General features: G+C 48.9%; 1 protein-coding gene across 5 annotated transcripts in view; it reads right to left on the bottom strand.

Moving 5' to 3' along the window:
* Positions 1 to 23,277, bottom strand: part of pnpla7b (patatin-like phospholipase domain containing 7b) — a 354,575-nt gene that overhangs the window by 300,177 nt on the left and 31,121 nt on the right. For all 5 annotated transcript variants that reach the window (XM_070862864.1, XM_070862865.1, XM_070862863.1 and 2 more), the window contains 2 exons: positions 11,853 to 11,935; positions 9,295 to 9,383 (listed from right to left, as the gene is read on the bottom strand). In XM_070862864.1, coding sequence (XP_070718965.1) covers positions 9,295 to 9,383; positions 11,853 to 11,935 — 172 coding nt within the window. The remainder of the gene's footprint in view (positions 1 to 9,294; positions 9,384 to 11,852; positions 11,936 to 23,277) is intronic.

The raw sequence follows: 23,277 nt of genomic DNA on the forward strand, positions 1-23,277 counted from the left end.
GGAGCGCAGATATCTCGGGAAGGGGGGGGAGGGGGTTGTGGGGCTGGAGGAGATTAGAGATAGGGAAGGCAGAGGCCATGGATGGATTTGAACAAAAAAGGTCGAGAATTTGGAAATAGAGGCCAATGTAGATTAGCAAACAAGGGGTGATGGGTGAGCGGGGCTTGGTACGAGTTAGGACATGGACAGCCAAGTTTTGGATCACCTCTAGTTTACAAATTTGCTGGAGTTCTTTGAGGATGTTAAGAGCAGGGTGGATAAAAGGGAACCAGTAGATGTTGTGTATTTGGATTTCCAGAAGGCATTCGATAAGGTGTCACATAAAAGGTTACTGCACAAGCTAAGGGTTTACAGGGTTGGGGATAATATATTAGAATGCTTAGAGGATTGGCTAACAGAAAAGAGAGTCGGGATAAATGGGTCATTTTCAGGTTGGCAAACTGTAACTAGTGGGGTGCCACGGGGATCAATGCTTGGGCCTCAACTATTTACAATCTATATTCATGACTTGGATGAAGGGACCGAGTGTAACGCAGCCAAATTTGCTGATGATACAAAGATAGGTGGGAAAGCAAGTTGTGAGGAGGACGCAAAGAATCTGCAAAGGGATATAGACAGGCTAAGCGAGTGGGCAAAAATTTGGCAGATGGAGTATAATGTGGGAAACTGTGAGGTTATCCACTTTGGTAGGAAAAATAAAAAAGCAAATTATTTTTTAAATGGGGAGAGATTACAAAATGCTGCGGTAAAGAGGGATCTGGGGGATCCTTGTACATGAAACACAAAAAGTTAGCATGCAGGTACAGCAAGTAATTAGGAAGGCAAATGGAATGTTGGCCTTTATTGCCTGGGGGATAGAGTATAAAAGCAGGGAAGTCCTACTACAGCTATTCAGGGCATTTGTGAGACCACACCTGGAGTACTGCGTACAGTTTTGGTCTCCTTATTTAAGGAGGGATATACTTGTATTTGAGGCAGTTCAGAGAAGGTTCACGAGGTTGATTCCCATGATGAAGGGGTTGTCTTATGAAGAAAGGTTGAGCGGGTTGGGCCTATACTCATGGAGCTTAGAAGAATGAGAGGTGATCTTATTGAAACGTATAACCATCTGAGAGGGTTTGACAGGGTAGATGCAGAGAGGATGTTTCCCCTCGTGGGGGAATCTAGAATTAGGGAGCATAGTTTCAGAATAAGGGGTCACCCATTTAAAACGGAGATGAGGAGGAATTTCGTCTCTCCGAGGGTCGTGAATCTTTGGAGTTCTTTACCCCAGAGGGCTGTGGGGGCTGGGTCATTGAATATATTTAAGGTGGAGGTAGACAGATTTTTGAACAATAAAGAAGTCAAGGGTTATGGATTGGGCAGGGAAGTGGAGTTGAGGCCAAGATCAGATCAGCCATGATCTTATTAAATGGCGGAGCAGGCTGGAGGGGCCAAATGGCCTAGTCCTGCTCCAGGAGTGTGTTGGATTAGTCAAGTCTAGAGGTAACAACGGCATGGTTGAGGGCTTCAGCAGCGGATGAGCCAAGGCAAGAGCAGAGACGGGCAATGTCACGGAAGTGAAAATAGGCGGTCTTAGTTATGCTGCAGATGTGTGATCGCAAGCTCATTTCAGGATCAAATATGACACCAAGATTCCGAACAGTCTGGTTCAGCCTCAGACAAAAGTTGGGGAGGGGAATGGAGTCAGTGGGCATGAAATTTGTAGCAGGGACCGAAAACAATGGCTTCGGTCTTTGCAATATTCAATTGGAGAAAATTTCTGCTCATCCAGATGTCAGACAAGCAGTCTGACAATTTAGAGACTGTAGAGGGGTTGAGAGGAGTGGTAGTGAGGTAGAGCAGAGTGTGGTCAGCATACATGTGGAAACTGACGGCGTGTTTTCGGATCTTGTCGCAGAGGGGCAACATGTAGATGAGAAATAGGTGGGGGCCAAGGATAGATCCTTGGGGGACACGATGCTGGGGCGGGAAGAGAAGCCGTTGCAGGTGATTCTCTGGCTATGATTAGATAGATAAGAATGGAACACAAGAACATAAGAATTAGGAACAGGAGTAGGCCATCTAGCCCCTCGAGCCTGCTCCGCCATTCAACAAGATCATGGCTGATCTGGCCGTGGACTCAGCTCCACTTACCCGCCCGCTCCCCGTAACCCTTAATTCCCTTATTGGTTAAAAATCTATCTATCCATGACTTGAATACATTCAATGAGCTAGCCTCAACTGCTTCCTTGGGCAGAGAATTCCACAGATTCACAACCCTCTGGGAGAAGAAATTCCTTCTCAACTCGGTTTTAAATTGGCTCCCCCGTATTTTGAGGCTGTGCCCCCTAGTTCTAGTCTCCCCGACCAGTGGAAACAACCTCTCTGCCTCTATCTTGTCTATCCCCTTCATTATTTTAAATGTTTCTATAAGATCACCCCGCATCCTTCTGAAATCCAACGAGTAAAGACCCAGTCTATCATCATAAGGAAACCTCCTCATCTTCGGAATCAGCCTAGTGAATCGTCTCTGTACCCCCTCCAAAGCTAGTATATCCTTCCTTACGTAAGGTGACCAAAACTGGTAGCAATCCCGAGATTACTACTTTTGAGGTCCTACGTTTTAATTTAGCTCCTAGCTCCTTAAATTCGTCTCGTAGGACCTCATCCCCCTTTTTTTTTTAACCTATATCGTTGGTACCAATGTGCACCACGACAACTGGCTGTTCACCCTCCCTTTTCAGAATGTTCTGCACCCGCTCCGAGACATCCTTGACCCTTGCACCAGGGAGGCAACATACCATCCTGGAGTCTCGGTTGCGGCCACAGAAACACCTATCTATTCCCCTTACAATCGAATCCCCCATCACTATTGCTCTCCCACTCTTTTTCCTGCCCTCCTGTGCAGCAGAGCCAGCCACGGTGCCATGAACAAAATGTTGAATCATTGTGGGTGGAGATTAGAGATAGTAAGGGGAAAAAGTCACTGGTGGGCGTAGTTTATAGGCCCCCAAATAACTACTTCACGGTGGGGTGCGCAATAATCAAGGGAATAATGGAGGCATGTGAAAAAGGAACGGCAGTAATCATGGGGGATTTTAACCTACATATCAATTGGTCAAATCAAATCGCACGGGGTAGCCTGGAGGAGGAATTCGTAGAATGCATACGGGATTGTTTCTTAGAACAGTATGTTACAGAACCTACAAGGGAGCAAGCTATCTTTGATCTGGTCCTGTGTAATAAGACAGGAATAATAAACAATCTCCTAGTAAAAGATCCTCTCGGAACCAGGCGAGTGCAGTCCCACCCAGCTGGACGAAGGTGGAGAGGCATGGAGAAGGATAGAGTGGTCAACCATGTCAAAGTCTGCAGACGTCAAGAAGGATGAGGTGGGATAGTTTGCCTTTGTCACAGTCACAAAGGATGTCATCTTAAATCTCTCAATTCAGAAAGTGTCAAGCCGCTCCATCATTAAACCCCTGCGTTTCCGTGAGGATGAGAACAAAATTGTTCATTGTCATTCGTGCGGTGACACAGTGCGGCAACATTTTGATGTACCACTGCCTCCCCCACCATACAGCAGGCGATCAATCTTATCCAGTACAGTCAGGGTTGGTGCAAAAATCAGGTCACAGAAAGGAAGAACTGTGTCGCTATTCACATTGGACTACACTCACAGACCTTTCAAACTCCAGCGCCACAGCACTGGCAGATGCCCAAGAGCAAGTCACCTGCCTGTCTAATCAAGGCGAGGAATCGTGCACACCATCAGGTTGGGAACAGTAAAGAGGAGGAATTAGGCCAAGTGATGACTCACTCCAGCAGGACTCGTAGGCATTACAATAAAGGCACACAATTTGCCACACCCCTCTGGAACCAGATGAAATAAGTCATGCAAGGTTCACTCTCAACGTTTCTGAAATTAAGGTGAACTCCTCAGTATTAGTCTTGTTAAATACCCTTCTAAACTACCCATTAACCTCTACTAACTGAAGACAAAGAAGGTATATATACACACATTAGATACAAATAAAGGAAGAACTTGCATTGATATAGCGCCTTTCACAGTCTCAGGACATCCCAAAGCGCTTTATAGCCAATTATATACATTTGAAGTGTAGTCACTGTTGTAACGTAGAAAACACGGCGGCCAATCTGCACACAACGAGGTCGCACAAAAAGCAATGTAACAATGACCAGATAATCTGTTTTGTTGATTTTGTTTGAGGGATAAATAGTGATTTTGGTTGAGCAATAAATATTGGCCAGGAGACCAGGGCAACCCAAGTCAGAGCTCCTTGGATAATGAAAGAGAGAGAGTAAGATGAAGCAGAAAAAGAGGATGTATGACAGATGTCAGGTTGAGAATACAATTGAGAACCAGGCTGTATTTAGAAAGTTCAGAAGGCAAGTGAAAAAGAATACAAGAGGGGCAAAGAGAGATTGGCAGCTAACATAAAAGGGAATCTAAAAGTCTTCTATTGGCAGGAGGGGTGAGGCCGATTTGGGAGCAGAAAGGTAGCCTAAGCATAAAGGCAGAGGGCATCGCTGAGATACTAAATGAGTACTTTGCATCTGCCTTTACCAGGAAGAAGCAGCTGCCAAAGTCATAGTGAAAGAGGGATACTGGATGGGATAAAAATTGACAAAGAGGAAGTACTAGAAAGGCTAACGGTACTAAAAGTAGATAAGTCAAAAGGACTGGATGGGATGCATCCTAGGATGCTAAGGTGGAAATTGCAGAGGCACTGGCCACAATCTTCCAGTCCTCCTTAGATACAGTGGGTGGGGGGTGCCTGAGGACTGGAGAATTGCAAATGTTACACCCTTGTTCAAAAAGGGATGCAAGAATAAACCCAGCAACTACAGACAAGTTAGCTTAACCTCAGTAGTGGGGAAGCTTGCAGAAAAGATAATCCAGGACAAAATTAAGAGTCACTTGGACAAGTGTGGATTAATTAAGAAAAGCCGGCACGGATTTGTTAAAGGCAAATCATGTTTAACTAACTTGTTTAAGTTTTTTGATAAGGTAATAGAGAGGGTGGATAAGGCTAATGCAGTTGACGTGGTGTACATGGACATCCAAGAGGCGTTTGATAAAGTGCCACGTAATAGGCTTACCAGCAAAGTTGAAGCCCATGGAATAAATGACAGTGGCAGCATGGATATGAAATTGGCTAAATGACAAGAAACAGAGAGTAGTGGTGAATGGTTGTTTTGCGGACTGGAGGAAGGTATACAGTGGTGTTCCCCAGGGGTCAGTACTAGGACACTGCTTTTCTTGATGTATATCAATGACTTGGATATGGGTGTATGGGGCACAATTTCAAAATTTGCAGATGACACAAAACTTGGAAGTATAGTGAATAGTGATAAGGCTTCAAGAGTACATAGACAGGCCAACGTGGCAGATGAAAGTTAACACAGAAAAGTGCGAAGTGATACATTTTGGTTGAAAGAACGAAGAGATGCAATATAAACTGAAGAGTACAATTCTAAAGGGGGTGCATGAACAGAAGAGGCCTTGGGGTATATGTGCACAAATCATTGAAGGTGGCAGGGCAGGTGGAGAAAGCAGTTAAAAAAGCAAACGGGATCCTAGACTTCATAAATGGAGGCATAGAGTACAAAAGCCAAGAAAGTTATGATGAACCTTTATAAAATACTGGGTCAGCCTCAACTAGAGTATTGTGTCCAATTCTGAGCTCTGCACTTTAGGAAGGATGTGAAGGCCTTAGAGAGGGTACAGAAAAGATTTACAAGAATGGTTCCAGGGATGAGGGACTTCAGTTATGTGGATGGACTGGAGAAGCTGGGGTTGTTGTCCTTAGAGCAGAGAAGGTGAAGAAGAGGCTTGATTGAGGTGTTCAAAATCATGAGGGGTCCAGAGTAGATAAAGAGAAACTGTTCCCACTGGCAGAAGGGTCGAGAACCAGAGGACACAGATTTATGGTGATTGGCAGAAGAACCAAAAGTGACATTCCAGATCCTAACCACTTTACACAGCGAGTGGTTAGGATCTGGAATGCACTGCCTGAGAGGGTGATGGAGGCAGACTTAATCGTGACTTTCAAAAAGGAATTGCATATGTACCCAAGGAAAAAATTTGTAGGGCTACGGGGAATAGGACTAGTTGAAGTGCTCTTGCAGAGAGCCGGCACGGGCTCGATGGGCCAAATGGCTTCTAATGTATGCACATGTGAGTATGTTCACAGGTTTGTAGAGCTGTTGCATTGTGAGTGGCTGAGTCAGTCACAATGCAACATCTCTACAACTATTTTGTTGTAAACTAATAATCAAGTGCCCCCTGATTAAAGGGAGGGGAGGGGGGCACACTCCAAAAACTTTACCTTGTTTTTTTGGGGGGGCGGGGGGCGGGCACTAAGAACACAAATTATACAAGTGCCCCCTGACTAAAAGGGGGGCGAGGCGCACTAAAACCGACAAACTTAAACAAATTAAACTTTAGACACTAAAGGTTCAAATTAAAATTTGGTTGCTGGGGGTGATGATGCACTCCAGTCCCTCCGGCGCCCACCTCTCGCGGAAGGCCACGAGCGTACAAGTGGACATCGCGTGCTCCATCTCCAGGGACACCCTGGCACGGAAAAACAACAACTATTTTTGTTGTAATCTGTTAAAACATAAATCGTTAACTCAAATGCCCCCTGATTAAAAGCGGGAGGGGTCACTGAAACAGAAACTTTCAAACAAGTGCCCCCTTGTTTTTTTTTTTTTTTTTGAGGGCATCAACACACAAATTATACAAGTGCCCCCTGGCTAAACGGGGGGGGGGGGGCACTAAAACTGACAATAAATAAATTAAACTTTAGACAAAATATCAAATTAAAATTTGGTTGCCAGGGATGATGATGCACCCCAGTCCTCCGGCACCCACCTCTCGTGGAAGGCCGCGAGCGTACCGATGGAACAACAGCTCTACAACTATTTTGTAATTATAGGGAATTATAGACCGGTCAGCCTGACCTCAGTAGTGGGTAAAATGATGGAATCAATTATTAAGGATGTCATAGCAGCGCATTTGGAAAATGGTGACATGATAGGTCCAAGTCAGCATGGATTTGTGAAAGGGAGATCATGCTTGACAAATCTTCTGGAATTTTTTGAGGATGTTTCCAATAAAGTGGACAAAGGAGTACCAGTTGATGTGGTATAGTTGGACTTTCAGAAGGCTTTCGACAAGGTCCCACACAGGAGATTAATGTGCAAAGTTAAAGCACATGGGATTGGGGGTAGTGTGCTGACGTGGATTGAGAACTGGTTGGCAGACAGGAAGCAAAGAGTAGGAGTAAATGGGTACTTTTCGGAATGGCAGGCAGTGACTAGTGGGGTACCGCAGGGTTCTGTGCTGGGGCCCCAGCTGTTTACATTGTACATTAATGATTTAGACGAGGGGATTAAATGTAGTATCTCCAAATTTGCGGATGACACTAAGTTGGGTGGCAGTGTGAGCTGCGAGGAGGATGCTATGAGGCTGCAGAGTGACTTGGATAGGTTAGGTGAGTGGGCAAATGCGTGGCAGATGAAGTATAATGTGGATAAATGTGAGGTTATCCACTTTGGTGGTAAAAACAGAAAGACAGACTATTATCTGAATGGTGACAGATTAGGAAAAGGGAAGGTGCAACGAGACCTGGGTGTCATGGTACATCAGTCATTGAAGGTTGGCATGCAGGTACAGCAGGCGGTTAAGAAAGCAAATGGCATGTTGGCCTTCATAGCGAGGGGATTTGAGTACAAGGACAGGGAGGTGTTGCTACAGTTGTACAGGGCCTTGGTGAGGCCACACCTGGAGTATTGTGTACAGTTTTGGTCTCCTAACTTGAGGAAGGACATTCTTGCTATTGAGGGAGTGCAGCGAAGATTCACCAGACTGATTCCCGGGATGGTGGGACTGACCTATCAAGAAAGACTGGATCAACTGGGCTTGTATTCACTGGAGTTCAGAAGAATGAGAGGGGACCTCATAGAAACGTTTAAAATTCTGACGGGTTTGGACAGGTTGGATGCAGGAAGAATGTTCCCAATGTTGGGGAAGTCCAGAACCAGGGGTCACAGTCTAAGGATAAGGGGTAAGCCATTTAGGACCGAGATAAGGAGAAACTTCTTCACCCAGAGTGGTGAACCTGTGGAATTCTCTACCACAGAAAGTTGTTGAGGCCAATTCACTTAATATATTCAAAAGGGAGTTAGATGTAGTCCTTACTACTCGGGGGATCAAGGGGTATGGCGTGAAAGCAGGAAGGGGGTACTGAAGTTTCATGTTCAGCCATGAACTCATTGAATGGCGGTGCAGGCTAGAAGGGCTGAATGGCCTGCTCCTGCACCTATTTTCTTTGTTTCTATGTAAGAAACCAATTAAATCAAGTGCCCCCTGATTAAGGGGGGGGGGGGGGAAACACACCAAACACTTTCAAACAAGTGCCCCCTTGTTTTTTTTGAGTTTTTTCGAGCGCACTAAAACACAAATTATACAAGTGCCCCCTGGCTAAAAAGTGTGGGGGGGGGGGGAGGGGCACTAAAACCGACACAATAAACAAATTAAACTTTAGACAAAACATCAAATTAAAATTTGGTTGTCGGGGGTGATGATGCACTCCAGTCCCTCTGGCGGCCACCTCTCGCGGAAGGCCGCGAGTGTACCAGTTGAACAACAGCTCTACAAACCTGTGGACATACTCACAGGTGCATACATTACAGCCTCCTTCTGTGCTGCAACTATTCTACGATTCTAACTTCCCTGCACTTCTTCAAAAAATAGTGGCATGAGGTATTATACATCCATCCGAGGGGGCAAATTTACATCTCATCCGAAAGACAGCACCTCAGATAGTGCAGCACTTCTGTGCTCAAGTCAGGAGATGTTTGATTAGATCATAGCCTAGCCATTAGATAAGATATCTCACGAAAACATGTGTTCAACTATTAGGAACTAAGCAGAGTCTCCTATTAGACTTCGCTCCCTGGAACTCAAAGTTGTTGCTACTGTAAACAGAGGGTAGCGAAAACTACACTGCACTTGGGGGGAGAACAATTTGAGCCAAATTACAATAGTCTTTCAAACGTACCCCAAAATGGAAATTTACTTAATAATCAGTGAAGTTTCTTAATTGAGAGCGAGCAATTTTATTTATGAGAGTAGGTGCAGCAAAGCCAGCAATAGCATAGCTGATGGGATACAAGACCATTGTCTGGGCAAGGATCATGGAGGAATCTACCATTTCTCTCCTTTCCTCCCCTTCATTATGATAGTTATAATTAGGCTAAAGCAATTTGCACTGGGTGTACCTTCTAGCCAGGTTCAGTACCTTCTGCCTCTTCCTCAACCTCTGACGAGGCACATTGTTCCCAACCAGCGATGAGGTAGAGAGTTTCACCTGGAATTTAAAGAAATGCAGATTATAAGCAGCAGCAAAATCATCCCGCACACTTTCAAAAGATATTCTTTCAAGGTTTAAAAGAAAAAACATGTAACTCTGTACCTGGCTTCCAAAGGATCTAATTACACAGTGTAAAAGGGCTCCATCAGGATTCTACCATCTATGCAATTACATGTTTGGTATTTTTGTTCAGTAAGCCAAACTCAATTTTAACAAAACACCCAGCCAGTCTGGCAGATATATGCTGAAAAGCATCCATACCCCATTGGTGCAGTGGATAAATGCACCAGGTGGTGTTGTCCTGCCCCATATAGAGTAGCATGAACCAAAGTTCAGTATAACTAGGGAAGGAGAATCAGTACAAATGGCCTCATCATCCATGGCCAAGGAGGAAGAGGAAAAATCTGGGCCCAGATTTTGTGGTCAGTATGGCAGTATACTCTCGGAGTCCATCACCACCTTTGAAATTTACCGCAAGTTCGGGTTTTCCACATATGCTTGCACACACGCAAAATCCAGAACTTGTGGTCCGTCAACATTGACAGGCCGTCTGCACGGCCCACAAAAAAGCAATTGCTGATGCAGAATTGGGCTATTTGGTCAGCAATTGTGCACAGAAATGTTACAGTTGATGCAAACAGGGCCTGTTGGCAGCGTAAAGGGAGACCTCAGGCATGAATGAAACATTTTCATAACAGAAATTATACACATACACTGTATGGAATGAGTTTCTGCGAATATTGGTCCAGATTAGAGTTTTAATGATGTTGAAAATTATCAAAAAATATAATTTTTAGTGAGGTTGGTGGAATGAAGCTATTTGCGAATTAAATTCCAATTCTGTAAATTGAAATTAGATCAGATTTTGGGATTCCATTACAGGATTCCCTGCGGAAATGATTAAAATTGAATTCTGCTTTGCGATTGGAGGACCAGGCCCGCCCATGTCCCTGGGATCCGTGGGCCATGACACCGCTCCCTGCCTTGCAGCCTCAGACCGCAAGTTCCTGCAGCCTCGCCGCCATCAGGTGCACAATCCATTCGCGTGTCGGAGGGGTACGCCGGATGTATGCCGCAGACCGCAATTTTTGACCCATGGAGGAGGATGGAGCAGGAAGAGGAGGAGGTTCCTGCTCATCATTTCTATCCAGTAACCTCTCCTATGTGTACCCAGACAGGATCAGTCTTAATAATCAGTTGTCCTGCACACAAAAGTTGCAAAAGGGAGGGGAAAAAAAAAAGAACCTGACAAACTAACCCCCTGCTCCAATCCCTTTCAAAAATAAAATCTCAATGAAACTGGTGCATAAAATTCTGGAGCTCTGGAAAATAATCTGGAGTTATTGCTGTAAACAAGCTTGACAGGACTAATGCCTGAGTATTCCAGCCTTAAACACTGGCTAATCATTTCTCTACAGTCTTCATTATTTCAGATTAAACTGAATTTAACAGTGCTCATTTATGAGGATCAAGCACCATCTTCTGGTGTTCTGAGGCAGTGCCAAGTTGGCCTACACCTTACCATACATTGAAATAATTGAACTGTCTCTAAAAAGATTTGGGTTTTTTGTTTTCTATTGATCAAGGCGAGGGATACGAGTGCTGTGGAACAGAATACTTCTCATTGCAGACACCATTTGTGAGCGTCATTGCACTCCCGGGAGATACAGCGTAGCTTAACGTGGAGCAAATCTTTCCCCGTTTGGCCCGTCTCAGAAGCTGCATCAATCTGATACTTTCCCATTTTCTACACTGTCTCAGAAAAGTTGCCAAACCAGTGCCAATTAGCACTGAATTTGGGGTGGTTTTGTACTGTGGATCCATTCCCATTGGGAACTTGAGTCAAAACAGAGCAAATTCATTTCCCACAGGACCAGTGTCCTGTTAAGCCGCTCGGCCGCGCAGCAGTCTGGAGGTCCTACACAGGCCAAATAAATTAGCGGGAATATTGCACAGGACCCCGCCAGCTGAAGAGAGAGAGAGGATTTTATCCTGTCAGTCTGAGCTGGATTCAAAACCACTTCCTAAAGAAAAAGCAAATTTACTAACAGTTTGCCAACCAGTCCCCAAACAGTTAAAATCAGACATCATGGCAATGCAGACTAGTAATTGGCAACATCAAAACACTGTGCCAAAACCATCAGGACACATCCACAATTGCGCAAATAGCTAGTATCCAACTTAAACCATCAGAACGAGGTATTTAACACAGGCTCAGCTTCCCCCCATCCCCCAGGTGAAATTCAAAGAGGTAGAACAGGTGATGGAATCACCCCAGCTGTTTAGACATATCTGGCAGCCAATTACACAGCAGCACAGGTAGAGGTCTGGGAGCAGGGTCACTGCCCTCGGAGTCAGCAGAGGAATAGGCCTGGTATGATGCTATAAAGAAAATGTAATAGCTGTAGTGACTACTCAGCTGAATGGAGTCCCATTTCAACAGATTTGGGTCTATGGCAAAATTACCTTTCTCATGATTTTTCTTCCATAGAACATCACTTTGTCTCTCTTTCGGAATCTGTACCTGGTCACACCCTGCTGCTGTTGTTCTACAAGAGAAATCAAAACCGTAAAAGCGGGCAAGTTACCAAAAAGCCCTCCTACAGAAAGAGTGCTTAAAGCAATCATACAAAGGGCAGCTTTCTCAGCTATTAAAATTTGCTTTAATGCTTAACCAAAAATGAGAGGAAGAACTCAGGCCCCTGTTGTTGATCATATTGAGATGTCTTTCCATGTTAAAGGCACTGTATAGATGAAAGTTGTTGTTGTATCCAATGTCTCCAAACTAGAAGGGCTCTTGTGGACATCACTCAAGGACAGCAGCAAACTCAGCGGTGATGGCCCTCATGATTAAACATTCCAGTGATGCTATGAATAGTGATTGCTGTTCTGTAAGCCAAAGAAGAGCAGTGCAGATCTCCCGGTTTCCTCAATCATTTATCCCTCAACCAACACCACCAAAGAGAGATTATTTGATATTTTACCTCTTTATTGTTTGTGCGCAAATTGCCTGTCGCGTTTCCCTACATTACAACAGGGTGCCGTGGGATATTTTATATCCACTAGAGAGGACAGATGGAATCTCAGTTTACTATCTCATCTGAAAGACAGTACCTTCAGTATTGCACTGAAATGTCAACCTAGATTATGTGCTCAAGTCTCTGGAGTGGGGCTTGAATGAGCTTCTGACTCAGAGGCAAGGGTGCTATCGCTGAGCCACAACTGACATATTCGATGAAGTTTTATATGGCCCCTCATCCTATTGGCTCTACTTACCTCCACTATCAGCTTAAATATCTACAGAAAACAATGTTGAAAGCTCACAGATGGAAACCTGTGGAGGACACTACAGGTTTGTAAAGAGTAAATACAAAAAGCAATCTCTATCTATTATATCACAGCTCATAAAGCAGCAGGAAACAGCGCCAACCTGGTACATTGATGTCACCAGAGTGCAACGTCACAGGAAAGCAGGGATTGGTTGGTGAGTATTTCTCTCTCTTTTTCTCTCTCTCTAAACTAGGGCATAGGATTATGAGCTAAGTTACAGTAAAGATCTAAAGTATATAACTAAATGTAATAAATTAAACAAGGTTATTACCTAGCTTAAAAACTATAGACAATAGAGTGATTTCAAAACTTGAAAACCTAATTAGTTAAATAAAATACAATAGAGATGGCAGGGCAGGTGATGTGCTGCAGCTGTAGCATGTGGGAGCTGGTGGACACCAGTGGGATCCACATCTGCAGCAAGTGTCTGCAGCTCGAGGAACTTCGGCTCAGAGTTGATGAGCTGGAGAGCGAGCTTTGGACAGTGCGATACATCAAGGAGGGTGGGGGGAGGGGGGAGGGGGGAGTTAGAAACACAGAAATTTACAGCGCAGAAACAAAGAGCCGCACGGCCCTCGGTCAGCAGCCCTGAATGTTACATATAAACCCATGAACAATGAAGGAAAGGTAAAGAGCACCCAGCGTAACCAATCCACCCCACACAACTGTGACACCCCTTACACTAAAACATTCTACACTCCACCCCAACTGGAGCCATGTGATCTCCTGAGAGAGGCAAAAACCAGATAAAAACCCAGGTCAATTTAGGGGGAAAAAGAAAATCTGAGAAAATTCCTCTCCCGACCCATCCAGGCAATCGAAACTAGTCCAGGAGATCACCCTGGCCCTATTAGATTCCCCGCAGTACTTACCATTATATCTGCGTTGGCCAACAAGAGGTTATCCAGTCTAATCCCAACTACAAGCTCTCGGTCCGTAACCCTGCAGGTTATGACACTTTAAGTGCCCATCCAACTATCTCTTAAAAGTGGTGAGGGTTTCTGCATCCACCACTCTTCCAGGCAGCGAGTTCCAGATCCCCGCGACCCTTTGTGTAAAGAGGCCCCCCCTCAAATCCCCTCTAAACCTTCCACCAACCACCTTAAAATTATGCCCCCTCCACCAATGCAAATAGGCCCTTACTATCCACTATGTCCAGGCCCCTCAATATTTTGTACACCTCAATGAGGTCTCCTCTTAACCTCCTCTGTTCCAATGAGAACAAACCCAGCCTATCCAATCTGTCCTCATAACTAAGATTCTCCATTCCAGCCAGCATCCTAGTAAATCTCCTCTGCACCCTCTCTAGTGCGATCACGTTCTTTCTAGAATACGACAACCAGAACTGCACACAGTACTCCAGCTGTGACCTCACCAAAGTAGTATACAATTTAAGCATAACCTCCCATCTCTTACATTCTATGCCTCGGCCAATAAAGGCAAGCATTCCGTATGCCTTCTTAGCCACCTTATCCACCTGGCCTGCTACTTTCAGGGATCTGTGGACAAGCACTCCAAGGTCCCTTTGTTCATCTACAATATGAAGAGGCCTACCGCTTAATGTGTATACCCTTTCCTTATTAGCCCTCCCAAAGTGCATTACTTCACACTTCTCTGAATTAAATTCTGTTTGCCACTGCTCTGCCCACCTAACCAGTAGATTGATATCCTCCTGTAGTCCATGACTTTCCTCTTCATTATCAACCACACAGCCAATTTTAGTGTCATCTGCAAACTTCTTAATCATACTCCCTATATTCAAATCTAAATCATTGATATATACCACAAAAAGCAAGGGACCCAATACTGAACCTTGCAGAACCCCACTGGAAACATCCTTCCAGTCACAAAAACATTCATCAACTATTACCCTTTGCTTCCTACCTCTAAGCCAAGTTTGGATCCAACTTGCCACTTTGCCCTGGATCCCATCGGCTTTAACCTTCGTGACCAGTCTACCATGTGGGACCTTGTCAAAAGCTTTGCTAAAATCCATATACACTACATCATACGCACTACCCTCATGGTTACCTCCTCAAAAAATTCAATCGGGTTAGTCAAACACAATCTTCCCTTAACAAATCCGTGCTGACTGTCCCTAATTAATCCTTACCTGGACACTTCGTTCCAGGAGACAGTTAGGTTAAATACTTCAAATTTGGTCCGTGATCAGGGACAGAACGATGTGACTACGAGTGAGGCAGGTATGTGGATCCAGAAGGTAGCACTGGAGGAGCCTCAGCCCTTGCACTTGTCCAATAGGTACAAGGTTCTTGCAGCCTGTGTGGACGAGAGTAGGAACTGCAGGGAGGATGAGCAAACTGATCACAGCACCATGCTACAAGGGGCCATTCAAGTTGGGAAAGTAAAAAGGAATGTAGTAGTGGTAGGGGACAGTATAGTTAGGGGGATACTGTTCTCTACAGTCGAGAGCGTGGGTCCCGAAGACTGTGTTGCCTGCCCAGTACCAGGGTCAAGGACATCTCCTTGGGGCTGGAGGGGAACTTGGAGTGGGAGGGGAAGGATCCAGTCGTTGAGGTCCACGTAGGTACCAACGACAGGTAGGATTAAGAAAGAGGTCCTGCTGAGGGAGTATGAGCAGCTAGCGGTTAAATTAAAAAGCAGAACCACAAAGGTAATAATCTCTGGATTACGACCGGAGCCACGAGCAAATTGCCTTAGGGTCAATAAGATCAGAGAGTTGAATGCGTGGCTCAAAGATTGACAACTAGTGGGGTGCCACAGGGATCAATGCTGGATCCTCAACTATTTACAATCTATATTAATGACATGGATGAAGGGACCGAGTGTCATGTAGCCAAATTTGCTGATGATACAAAGGGCCCAAGTTTCGGCCTCAGTTGCTCCTGATTTTTTGGAGCAACTGGTGTAGAACAGAGTATCGTAGAAATTCAAATTCTCGGCATTTAGTTTGCTCCAGTTCTAGTCAGTTAGAACAGTTTCACTTTGGAACAGAATTTTTTTTTTTCAAAAGGGGGCGTATCCGGCCACTTACGCCTGTTTTCAAAGTTTCGACAGTGAAAACTTACTCCAAACTAACTAAGAATGGAGTAAGTGAAGATTTTTATACATTCGAAAAAAACTTGTCTACACTTTAGAAAATCAGGCGTAGTTTACAAATCAGGCGAAGGGAATGGGGGGGGGGGGGGGTTTAAAAGGGAAGTTTACAAACATTAAACACTTCAGTTTTACAAATAAAGAGCCATCATCAATAATAAATGATAAAAACATCAATAAATCAACCAATAAATCAATCAAAAAAAATTAATAAGAAATAATTTTTTTTTTTTAAAACAAAACAAAACATTTTCTACTTACCGACTGCAGCACCGGGAGCCCTCCAACAGCATGCTGGGATGCCCCCATTTACCTCCCAGTGTGTCTCTGTCAGTGTCTCTCTCACTCTCTGTCTGTCAGTGTCTGTGTTTCGGGCAGGGGGAGGGTGGCGGAGGAGAAGGGGAAAAGGAGACGGAGGGGGGGAAAAGGAGACGGAGGGGGGGGGGAAAAGGAGACGGAGGGGGGGGGAAAAGGAGACGGAGGGGGGGGAAAAGGAGACGGAGGGGGGGGGAAAAGGAGACGGAGGGGGGGGGAAAAAGGAGACGGAGGGGGGGGAAAAGGAGACGGAGGGGGAAAAAGGAGACGGGGGGGTGAAAAGGAGACGGGGGGGGGAAAAGGAGACGGGGGGGGGAAAAGGAGACGGGGGGGGGGAAAAGGAGACGGGGGGGGGGAAAAGGAGACGGGGGGGGGGAAAAGGAGACGGGGGGGGGGGGAAAAGGAGACGGGGGGGGGGGGGAAAAGGAGACGGGGGGGGGGGGAAGGAGACGGGGGGGGGGGGAAGGAGACGGGGGGGGGGGGAAGGAGACGGGGGGGGGGGGAAGGAGACGGGGGGGGGGGGGAAGGAGACGGGGGGGGGGGAAGGAGACGGGGGGGGGGGAAGGAGACGGGGGGGGGGGAAGGAGACGGGGGGGGGGAAGGAGACGGGGGGGGGGGGGAAGGAGACGGAGGGGGGGGGAAGGAGACGGAGGGGGGGGAAAGGAGACGGGGGGGGGGGGGAAAGGAGACGGAGGGGGGGGGAAAGGAGACGGAGGGGGGGGGAAAGGAGACGGAGGGGGGGGGAAAGGAGACGGAGGGGGGGGGGAAGGAGACGGGGGGGGGGGGGAAAGGAGACGGGGGGGGGGGGGAAAGGAGACGGGGGGGGGGGGGAAAGGAGACGGAGGGGGGGGGGGAAAGGAGACGGAGGGGGGGGGGGGAAAGGAGACGGAGGGGGGGGGGGAAAGGAGACGGAGGGGGGGGGGGGAAAGGAGACGGAGGGGGGGGGGGGGAAAGGAGACGGAGGGGGGGGGGAAAGGAGACGGGGGGGGGGGGGGAAAGGAGACGGAGGGGGGGGGGGAAAGGAGACGGAGGGGGGGGGGGAAAGGAGACGGATGGGGGGGGGGGGGGGAAAGGAGACGGAGGGGGGGGGGAAGGAGACGGGGGTGGGGGGGGAAAGGAGACGGGGGGGGGGGGGGAAAGGAGACGGGGGGGGGGGGGAAAGGAGACGGGGGGGGGGGGGAAGGAGACGGGGGGGGGGGGGAAGGAGACGGAGGGGGGGGGGGGGAAAGGAGACGGGGGGGGGGGGGGAAAGGAGACGGAGGGGGGGGGGGGAAAGGAGACGGAGGGGGGGGGGGAAAGGAGACGGAGGGGGGGGGGGAAGGAGACGGAGGGGGGGGGGGAAAGGAGACGGAGGGGGAGGGGGGAAGGAGACGGAGGGGGGAGGGGGAAAGGAGACGGAGGGGGGGGGGGAAGGAGACGGAGGGGGGGGGGGAAGGAGACGGAGGGGGGGGGGGAAGGAGACGGAGGGGGGGGGGGGAAGGAGACGGAGGGGGGGGGGGAAGGAGACGGAGGGGGGGGGGGGAAGGAGACGGAGGGGGGGGGGGAAGGAGACGGAGGGGGGGGGGAAGGAGACGGAGGGGGGGGGGAAGGAGACGGAGGGGGGGGGGGAAGGAGACGGAGGGGGGGGGGGAAGGAGACGGAGGGGGGGGGGGAAGGAGACGGAGGGGGGGGGAAAGGAGACGGAGGGGGAGGGGAAAGGAGACGGAGGGGGAGGGGGAAAGGAGGAGACGGAGGGGGGGGGGGAAAGGAGACGGAGGGGGGGGGAGAAAGGAGACGGAGGGGGGGGGAAAGGAGACGGAGGGGGGGGGGGGAAAGGAGACGGAGGGGGGGGGGGGAAAGGAGACGGAGGGGGGGGGGGGGAAAGGAGACGGAGACGGAGGGGAAAGGAGACGGAGGGGGGGGAAAGGAGACGGAGGGGGGGGAAAGGAGACGGAGGGGGGGGAAAGGAGACGGAGGGGGGGGAAAGGAGACGGGGGGGGGGGAAAGGAGACGGGGGGGGGAAAGGAGACTGGGGGGGGGAAAGGAGACGGGGGGGGGGGAAAGGAGACGGGGGGGGGAAAGGAGACGGGGGGGGGGGAAAAGGAGACGGGGGGGGGGAAGGAGACGGGGGGGGGGGGGAAGGAGACGGGGGGGGGGGGGGAAGGAGACGGGGGGGGGGGGGGGGAAGGAGACGGGGGGGGGGGGGGGAAGGAGACGGGGGGGGGGGGGGAAGGAGACGGGGGGGGGGGGGAAGGAGACGGGGGGGGGGGGGGGGGGAAGGAGACGGGGGGGGGGGGGGGAGGAGACGGGGGGGGGGGGGGGGGGGGGGGGGGAAGGAGACGGGGGGGGGGGGGGAAGGAGACGGGGGGGGGGGGGGAAGGAGACGGGGGGGGGGGGGGAAGGAGACGGGGGGGGGGGGGGAAGGAGACGGGGGGGGGGGAAGGAGACGGGGGGGGGGGGGAAGAAGGAGACGGGGGGGGGGGGGAAGAAGGAGACGGGGGGGGGGGGGAAGAAGGAGACGGGGGGGGGGGGGGGAAGGAGACGGGGGGGGGGGGGGAAGGAGACGGGGGGGGGGGGGGCAGGAGACGGGGGGGGGGGGGGAAGGAGACGGGGGGGGGGGGGAAGGAGACGGGGGGGGGGGGGGGAAGGAGACGGGGGGGGGGGGGGGAAGGAGACGGGGGGGGGGGGGGAAGGAGACGGGGGGGGGGGGGGAAGGAGACGGGGGGGGGGGGGGAAAGGAGACGGAGGGGGGGGGAAAGGAGACGGAGGGGGGGGGGAAAGGAGACGGAGGGGGGGGGGAAAGGAGACGGAGGGGGGGGGGAAAGGAGACGGAGGGGGGGGGGAAAGGAGACGGAGGGGGGGGGAAAGGAGACGGAGGGGGGGGGAAAGGAGACGGAGGGGGGGGGGAAAGGAGACGGAGTGGGGGGGGAAAGGAGACGGAGGGGGGGGGGAAAGGAGACGGAGGGGGGGGGGAAAAGGAGACGGAGGGGGGGGGAAAGGAGACGGAGGGGGGGGGAAAGGAGACGGAGGGGGGGGGGAAAGGAGACGGAGGGGGGGGGGAAAGGAGACGGAGGGGGGGGGGAAAGGAGACGGAGGGGGGGGGGAAAGGAGACGGAGGGGGGGGGGAAAGGAGACGGAGGGGGGGGGGGAAAGGAGACGGAGGGGGGGGGGAAAGGAGACGGAGGGGGGGGGGAAAGGAGACGGAGGGGGGGGGGAAAGGAGACGGAGGGGGGGGGGGAAAGGAGACGGACGGGGGGGGGGGGAAGGAGACGGGGGGGGGGGGAAAGGAGACGGAGGGGGGGGGGAAAGGAGACGGAGGGGGGGGGAAAGGAGACGGAGGGGGGGGGAAAGGAGACGGAGGGGGGGGGAAAGGAGACGGAGGGGGGGGGAAAGGAGACGGAGGGGGGGGGAAAGGAGACGGAGGGGGGGGGAAAGGAGACGGGGGGGGGGGGGGAAAGGAGATGGGAGGAAGCAGGAGCTGAGCGTGGGAGGAGCCTTATGCACGCAGTCCCAGTGAAGCCATTCGGCCAGGGCTAGGGGCTGTGTGCTTCAGGCCCCTCCCACACAGTTTTGGGTGCCTGGAGCTACTGCACATGCGCGCCCACTGTAGCGCGCATGTGCAGAGGATCCGGCACTGTTTTCAGCGCAAGGACCTGGCTCCGCCCCCTACAGCTCGTGCTGCGCCGCGCCCGACTCAAGAGGACCAGCAGGGAGCCGAAGAATCTGTAAGTTTTTTTTAGGCGCACTTTGTGGCGCGAAAAACGGGCGTCCAGTTCGGGGCTGTGCCGTTCTAGGCGCGGCCCGAAACTTGGGCCCATAGATAGGTGGGAAAGCAAGACATAACGAATGTGCAAAGGGATATGGATAGGTTAAGTGAGTGGGAAAAAATTTGGCAGATGGAATATAATGTGAAGTTTTTCATTTTGGTAGGAAGAATAGAAAAGCAAAATATTATTTAGGAGAGAGACTACAGAATGCTGTGGTACAGAGGGATCTGGGTGTCCTCGTACATGAAACACAAAAACTTAGCATGCAGGTACAGCAAATAAGTAGAAAGGCAAATGGAACGTTGGCCTTTATTGCAAGGGGGATGAGGTATAAAAGTAGGACAGTCTTGCTACAACTATACAGGGTATTGGTGAGGCCACACCAAGAATACTGCGTACAGTTTTGGTCTCCTTATTTAAGGAGGGATATACTTGCATTGGAGGCAGTTCAGAGAAAGTTCACTAGGTTGATTCCTGAGATGAAGGGGTTGTCTTAGGAGGAAAGGTTGGCCGAGGTGATATTATTGAAACATAAAAGATTCTGAGAGGGCTTGACAGGGTAGATACTGAGAGGCTGTTTCCCTTCGTGGGGGAATTAGCAGGCCTAGTTTCAGAATAAGGGGTTGCCCATTTAAGACGGAGAGGAGGAGGAATTTCTTCTCTGAGGGTGGAATCTTTGGAATTCTCTACCCAAGAGAGCCGTGGTGGATGGGTCATTGAATATATTCAAGGCGGAGATAGACAGATTTTTGAACTGCAGGGGAGTCGAGGATTATGGGGAGAAAAGTGGAGTTGAGGCCAAGATCAGATCAGCCATGATCTTAATGAATGGCAGAGCAGGCTCAAGGGGCCGAATGGCCTACTCCTGCTCCTATTTCTTATGTTCATTAAGACGTACAAGACTCCATCTCAAATTTAACAAAGAGCCTCCTAGGATGCTACGTGATTTGCCTACCTGCTGGCAAAATGTCTAGAAGTGAATAGAGACAACAGGATATCAGAATAGAGAGAGATTTATCCTCACCCAGGGAGAGATAACGTCCTTGATTAACATTCTCCAAAGTCATTGATTTAACATAAAAGCTAAGCTGAAGTATTAAGCAGGATTTGGCTCCTCTTGCCAGCAGGTAGATAAGCCAGAAGAGCAACCTTGGAGACTATAATTGAGCTCGAGATGAATCTCACTCTGCTACTCACTGACTTTTTAACATTTTTAAGTAATGGGATATCAAAACCACTCTCTTACAAAGCAGCCAAAATCATATATATATATATTATATATGTTTACTTATATACCTCATTTATCAGATGTGTGAACAGAGAATTGATCCATATCAGCTGTACTGACTGTTCAATGTTAAAAGCTTTGTTTGTTGCTGAATGATAGGCAACATACAATAGTGCCAGGTCATGACAAAGTAACTGAGCATAATTTCCAGTCATTATGCATTCTTTATTGCAAAGAATGAAGAGGCAATCAGAAATGGACTATTTTCCTTTCTCATTCATCATCCTCCATGTACTACATTGCCAAGCAATAAATTACAAGGAGGGCTGGTTTCCACAGATTTGCAGTAAACACTATTCTATCAAGTCAGCTCCTCCTTGGCTGTAACGTTTTGGAAATGTATATGGATTTCTCCAAGTAGTTGCATCATATAGTTATTTAGATACTTTCTTAAATGTTGGACTATCCTTCAATTCACCCCCAAGGTTTCCTAGCAATGAAACAAAACACATGGCCAATCCTTGTCTGCTGACAAGTTTCCGTACTGTTTAAAGTTCCAAACAAGATTTTTTTTTTTTAAATAGCACTCTCAGTTTAGATATTTCTACTCCTACTTACACTGGTTCTTTTTCAGTCCAGAATGAAATCTGATTTCAATCTCAAAAGCGAGAGAGCCAGTGTAATAATAGGGGATAGAGATCTTTTGCGACAGATCATTTTGTTTTGAACTTCAGGGTGGCAAAAAAATGTCTTGCCCTGCTTCCAGGTTTTACAACTTTGGTTCATGACCACCAGCACACAAAGTTCACCCATTCCAACTGTGGGCTCATCAAAGTGTCAGATAGCAAAGGATCTCAGAGACTCAAAAGATGGCTGAATTAGCTCCAGCACCACTAGACTTGGACACTGAGGTAGAAGCCATTGGCCTAGGTTGCAAAGGTATCCTTTCAGTGAACCTTTAAATCAGTGGGTACCATCCTCATTTATTCACCACACGAATATAGATGGCACTATATATTCTAATGATGCTGGGACAAATTCCCCAGCTTATCCAATATTGCAGATATTCTAGAACAGGTAATACAACCCAACTTCACAAAGCAAACAGGTTTTCACTTGGCAATAGGACTTCCTTGTAAACAATTGCATGGAAGTCAGGGCCTCCGCAACCAATTCTTTTAGAAACATAGAAAATAGGTGCAGGAGTAGGCCATTCGGCCCTTCGAGCCTGTACCACCATTCAATAAGATCATGGCTGATCATTCACCTCAGTACCCCTGTCCTGCTTTCTCTCCTTACCCCTTGATCCTTTAGCCGTAAGGGCCATATCCAACTCCCTCTTGAATACATCTAATGAACTGGCATCAACAACTCTCTGCAGTAGGGAATTCCACAGGTCAACAACTCTCAGTGAAGAAGTTTCTCCTCATCTCAGCCCTAAATGGCTTACCCCTTATCCTTAGACTATGTCCCCTGGCTCTGGACTTCCCCAACATCAGTAACATTCTTCCTGCATCTAACCTGTCCAGTCCCGTCAGAATTTTATGTTTCTATGAGATCCCCTCTCATTCTTCTAAACTCATGAATACAGGCCCAGTCGATCCAGTCTCTCCTCATATGTCAGTCCTGCCATCCCGGGAATCAGTCTGGTGAACCTTCACTGCACTCCCTCAATAGCAAGAACGTCCTTCCTCAGATTAGGAGACCAAAACTGAACACAATATTTCCAGGTGAGGCCTCACTAAGGCCCTGTACAACTGCAGTAAGACCTCCCTGCTCCTATACTCAAATCCCCTAGCTATGAAGGCCAACATACCATTTGCCTTCTTCACCTGCATGCCAACTTTCAATGACTGATGTACCATGACACCCAGGTCTCGTTGCACCTCCCCTTTTCCTAATCTGCCACCATCAGATAATATTCTGCCTTTGTGTTTTTGCCCCAAAAGTGGATAACCTCACATTTATCTACATTATACTGCATCTGCTATGCATTTGCCCACTCACCTAACCTGTCCAAGTCACCCTGCAGCCTTTTAGCGTCCTCCTCACAGCCACCCAGCTTAGTGTCATCTGCAAACTTGGAGATATTACATTCAATTCCCTCATCCAAATCATTAATGTATATTGTAAATAGCTGGGGTCCCAGCACTGAGCCCTGCAGCACCCCACTAGTCACTGCCTGCCATTTTGA

This window comes from Pristiophorus japonicus, chromosome 20, assembly GCF_044704955.1.
Source record: "Pristiophorus japonicus isolate sPriJap1 chromosome 20, sPriJap1.hap1, whole genome shotgun sequence".
Lineage (NCBI taxonomy): Eukaryota > Metazoa > Chordata > Chondrichthyes > Pristiophoridae > Pristiophorus > Pristiophorus japonicus.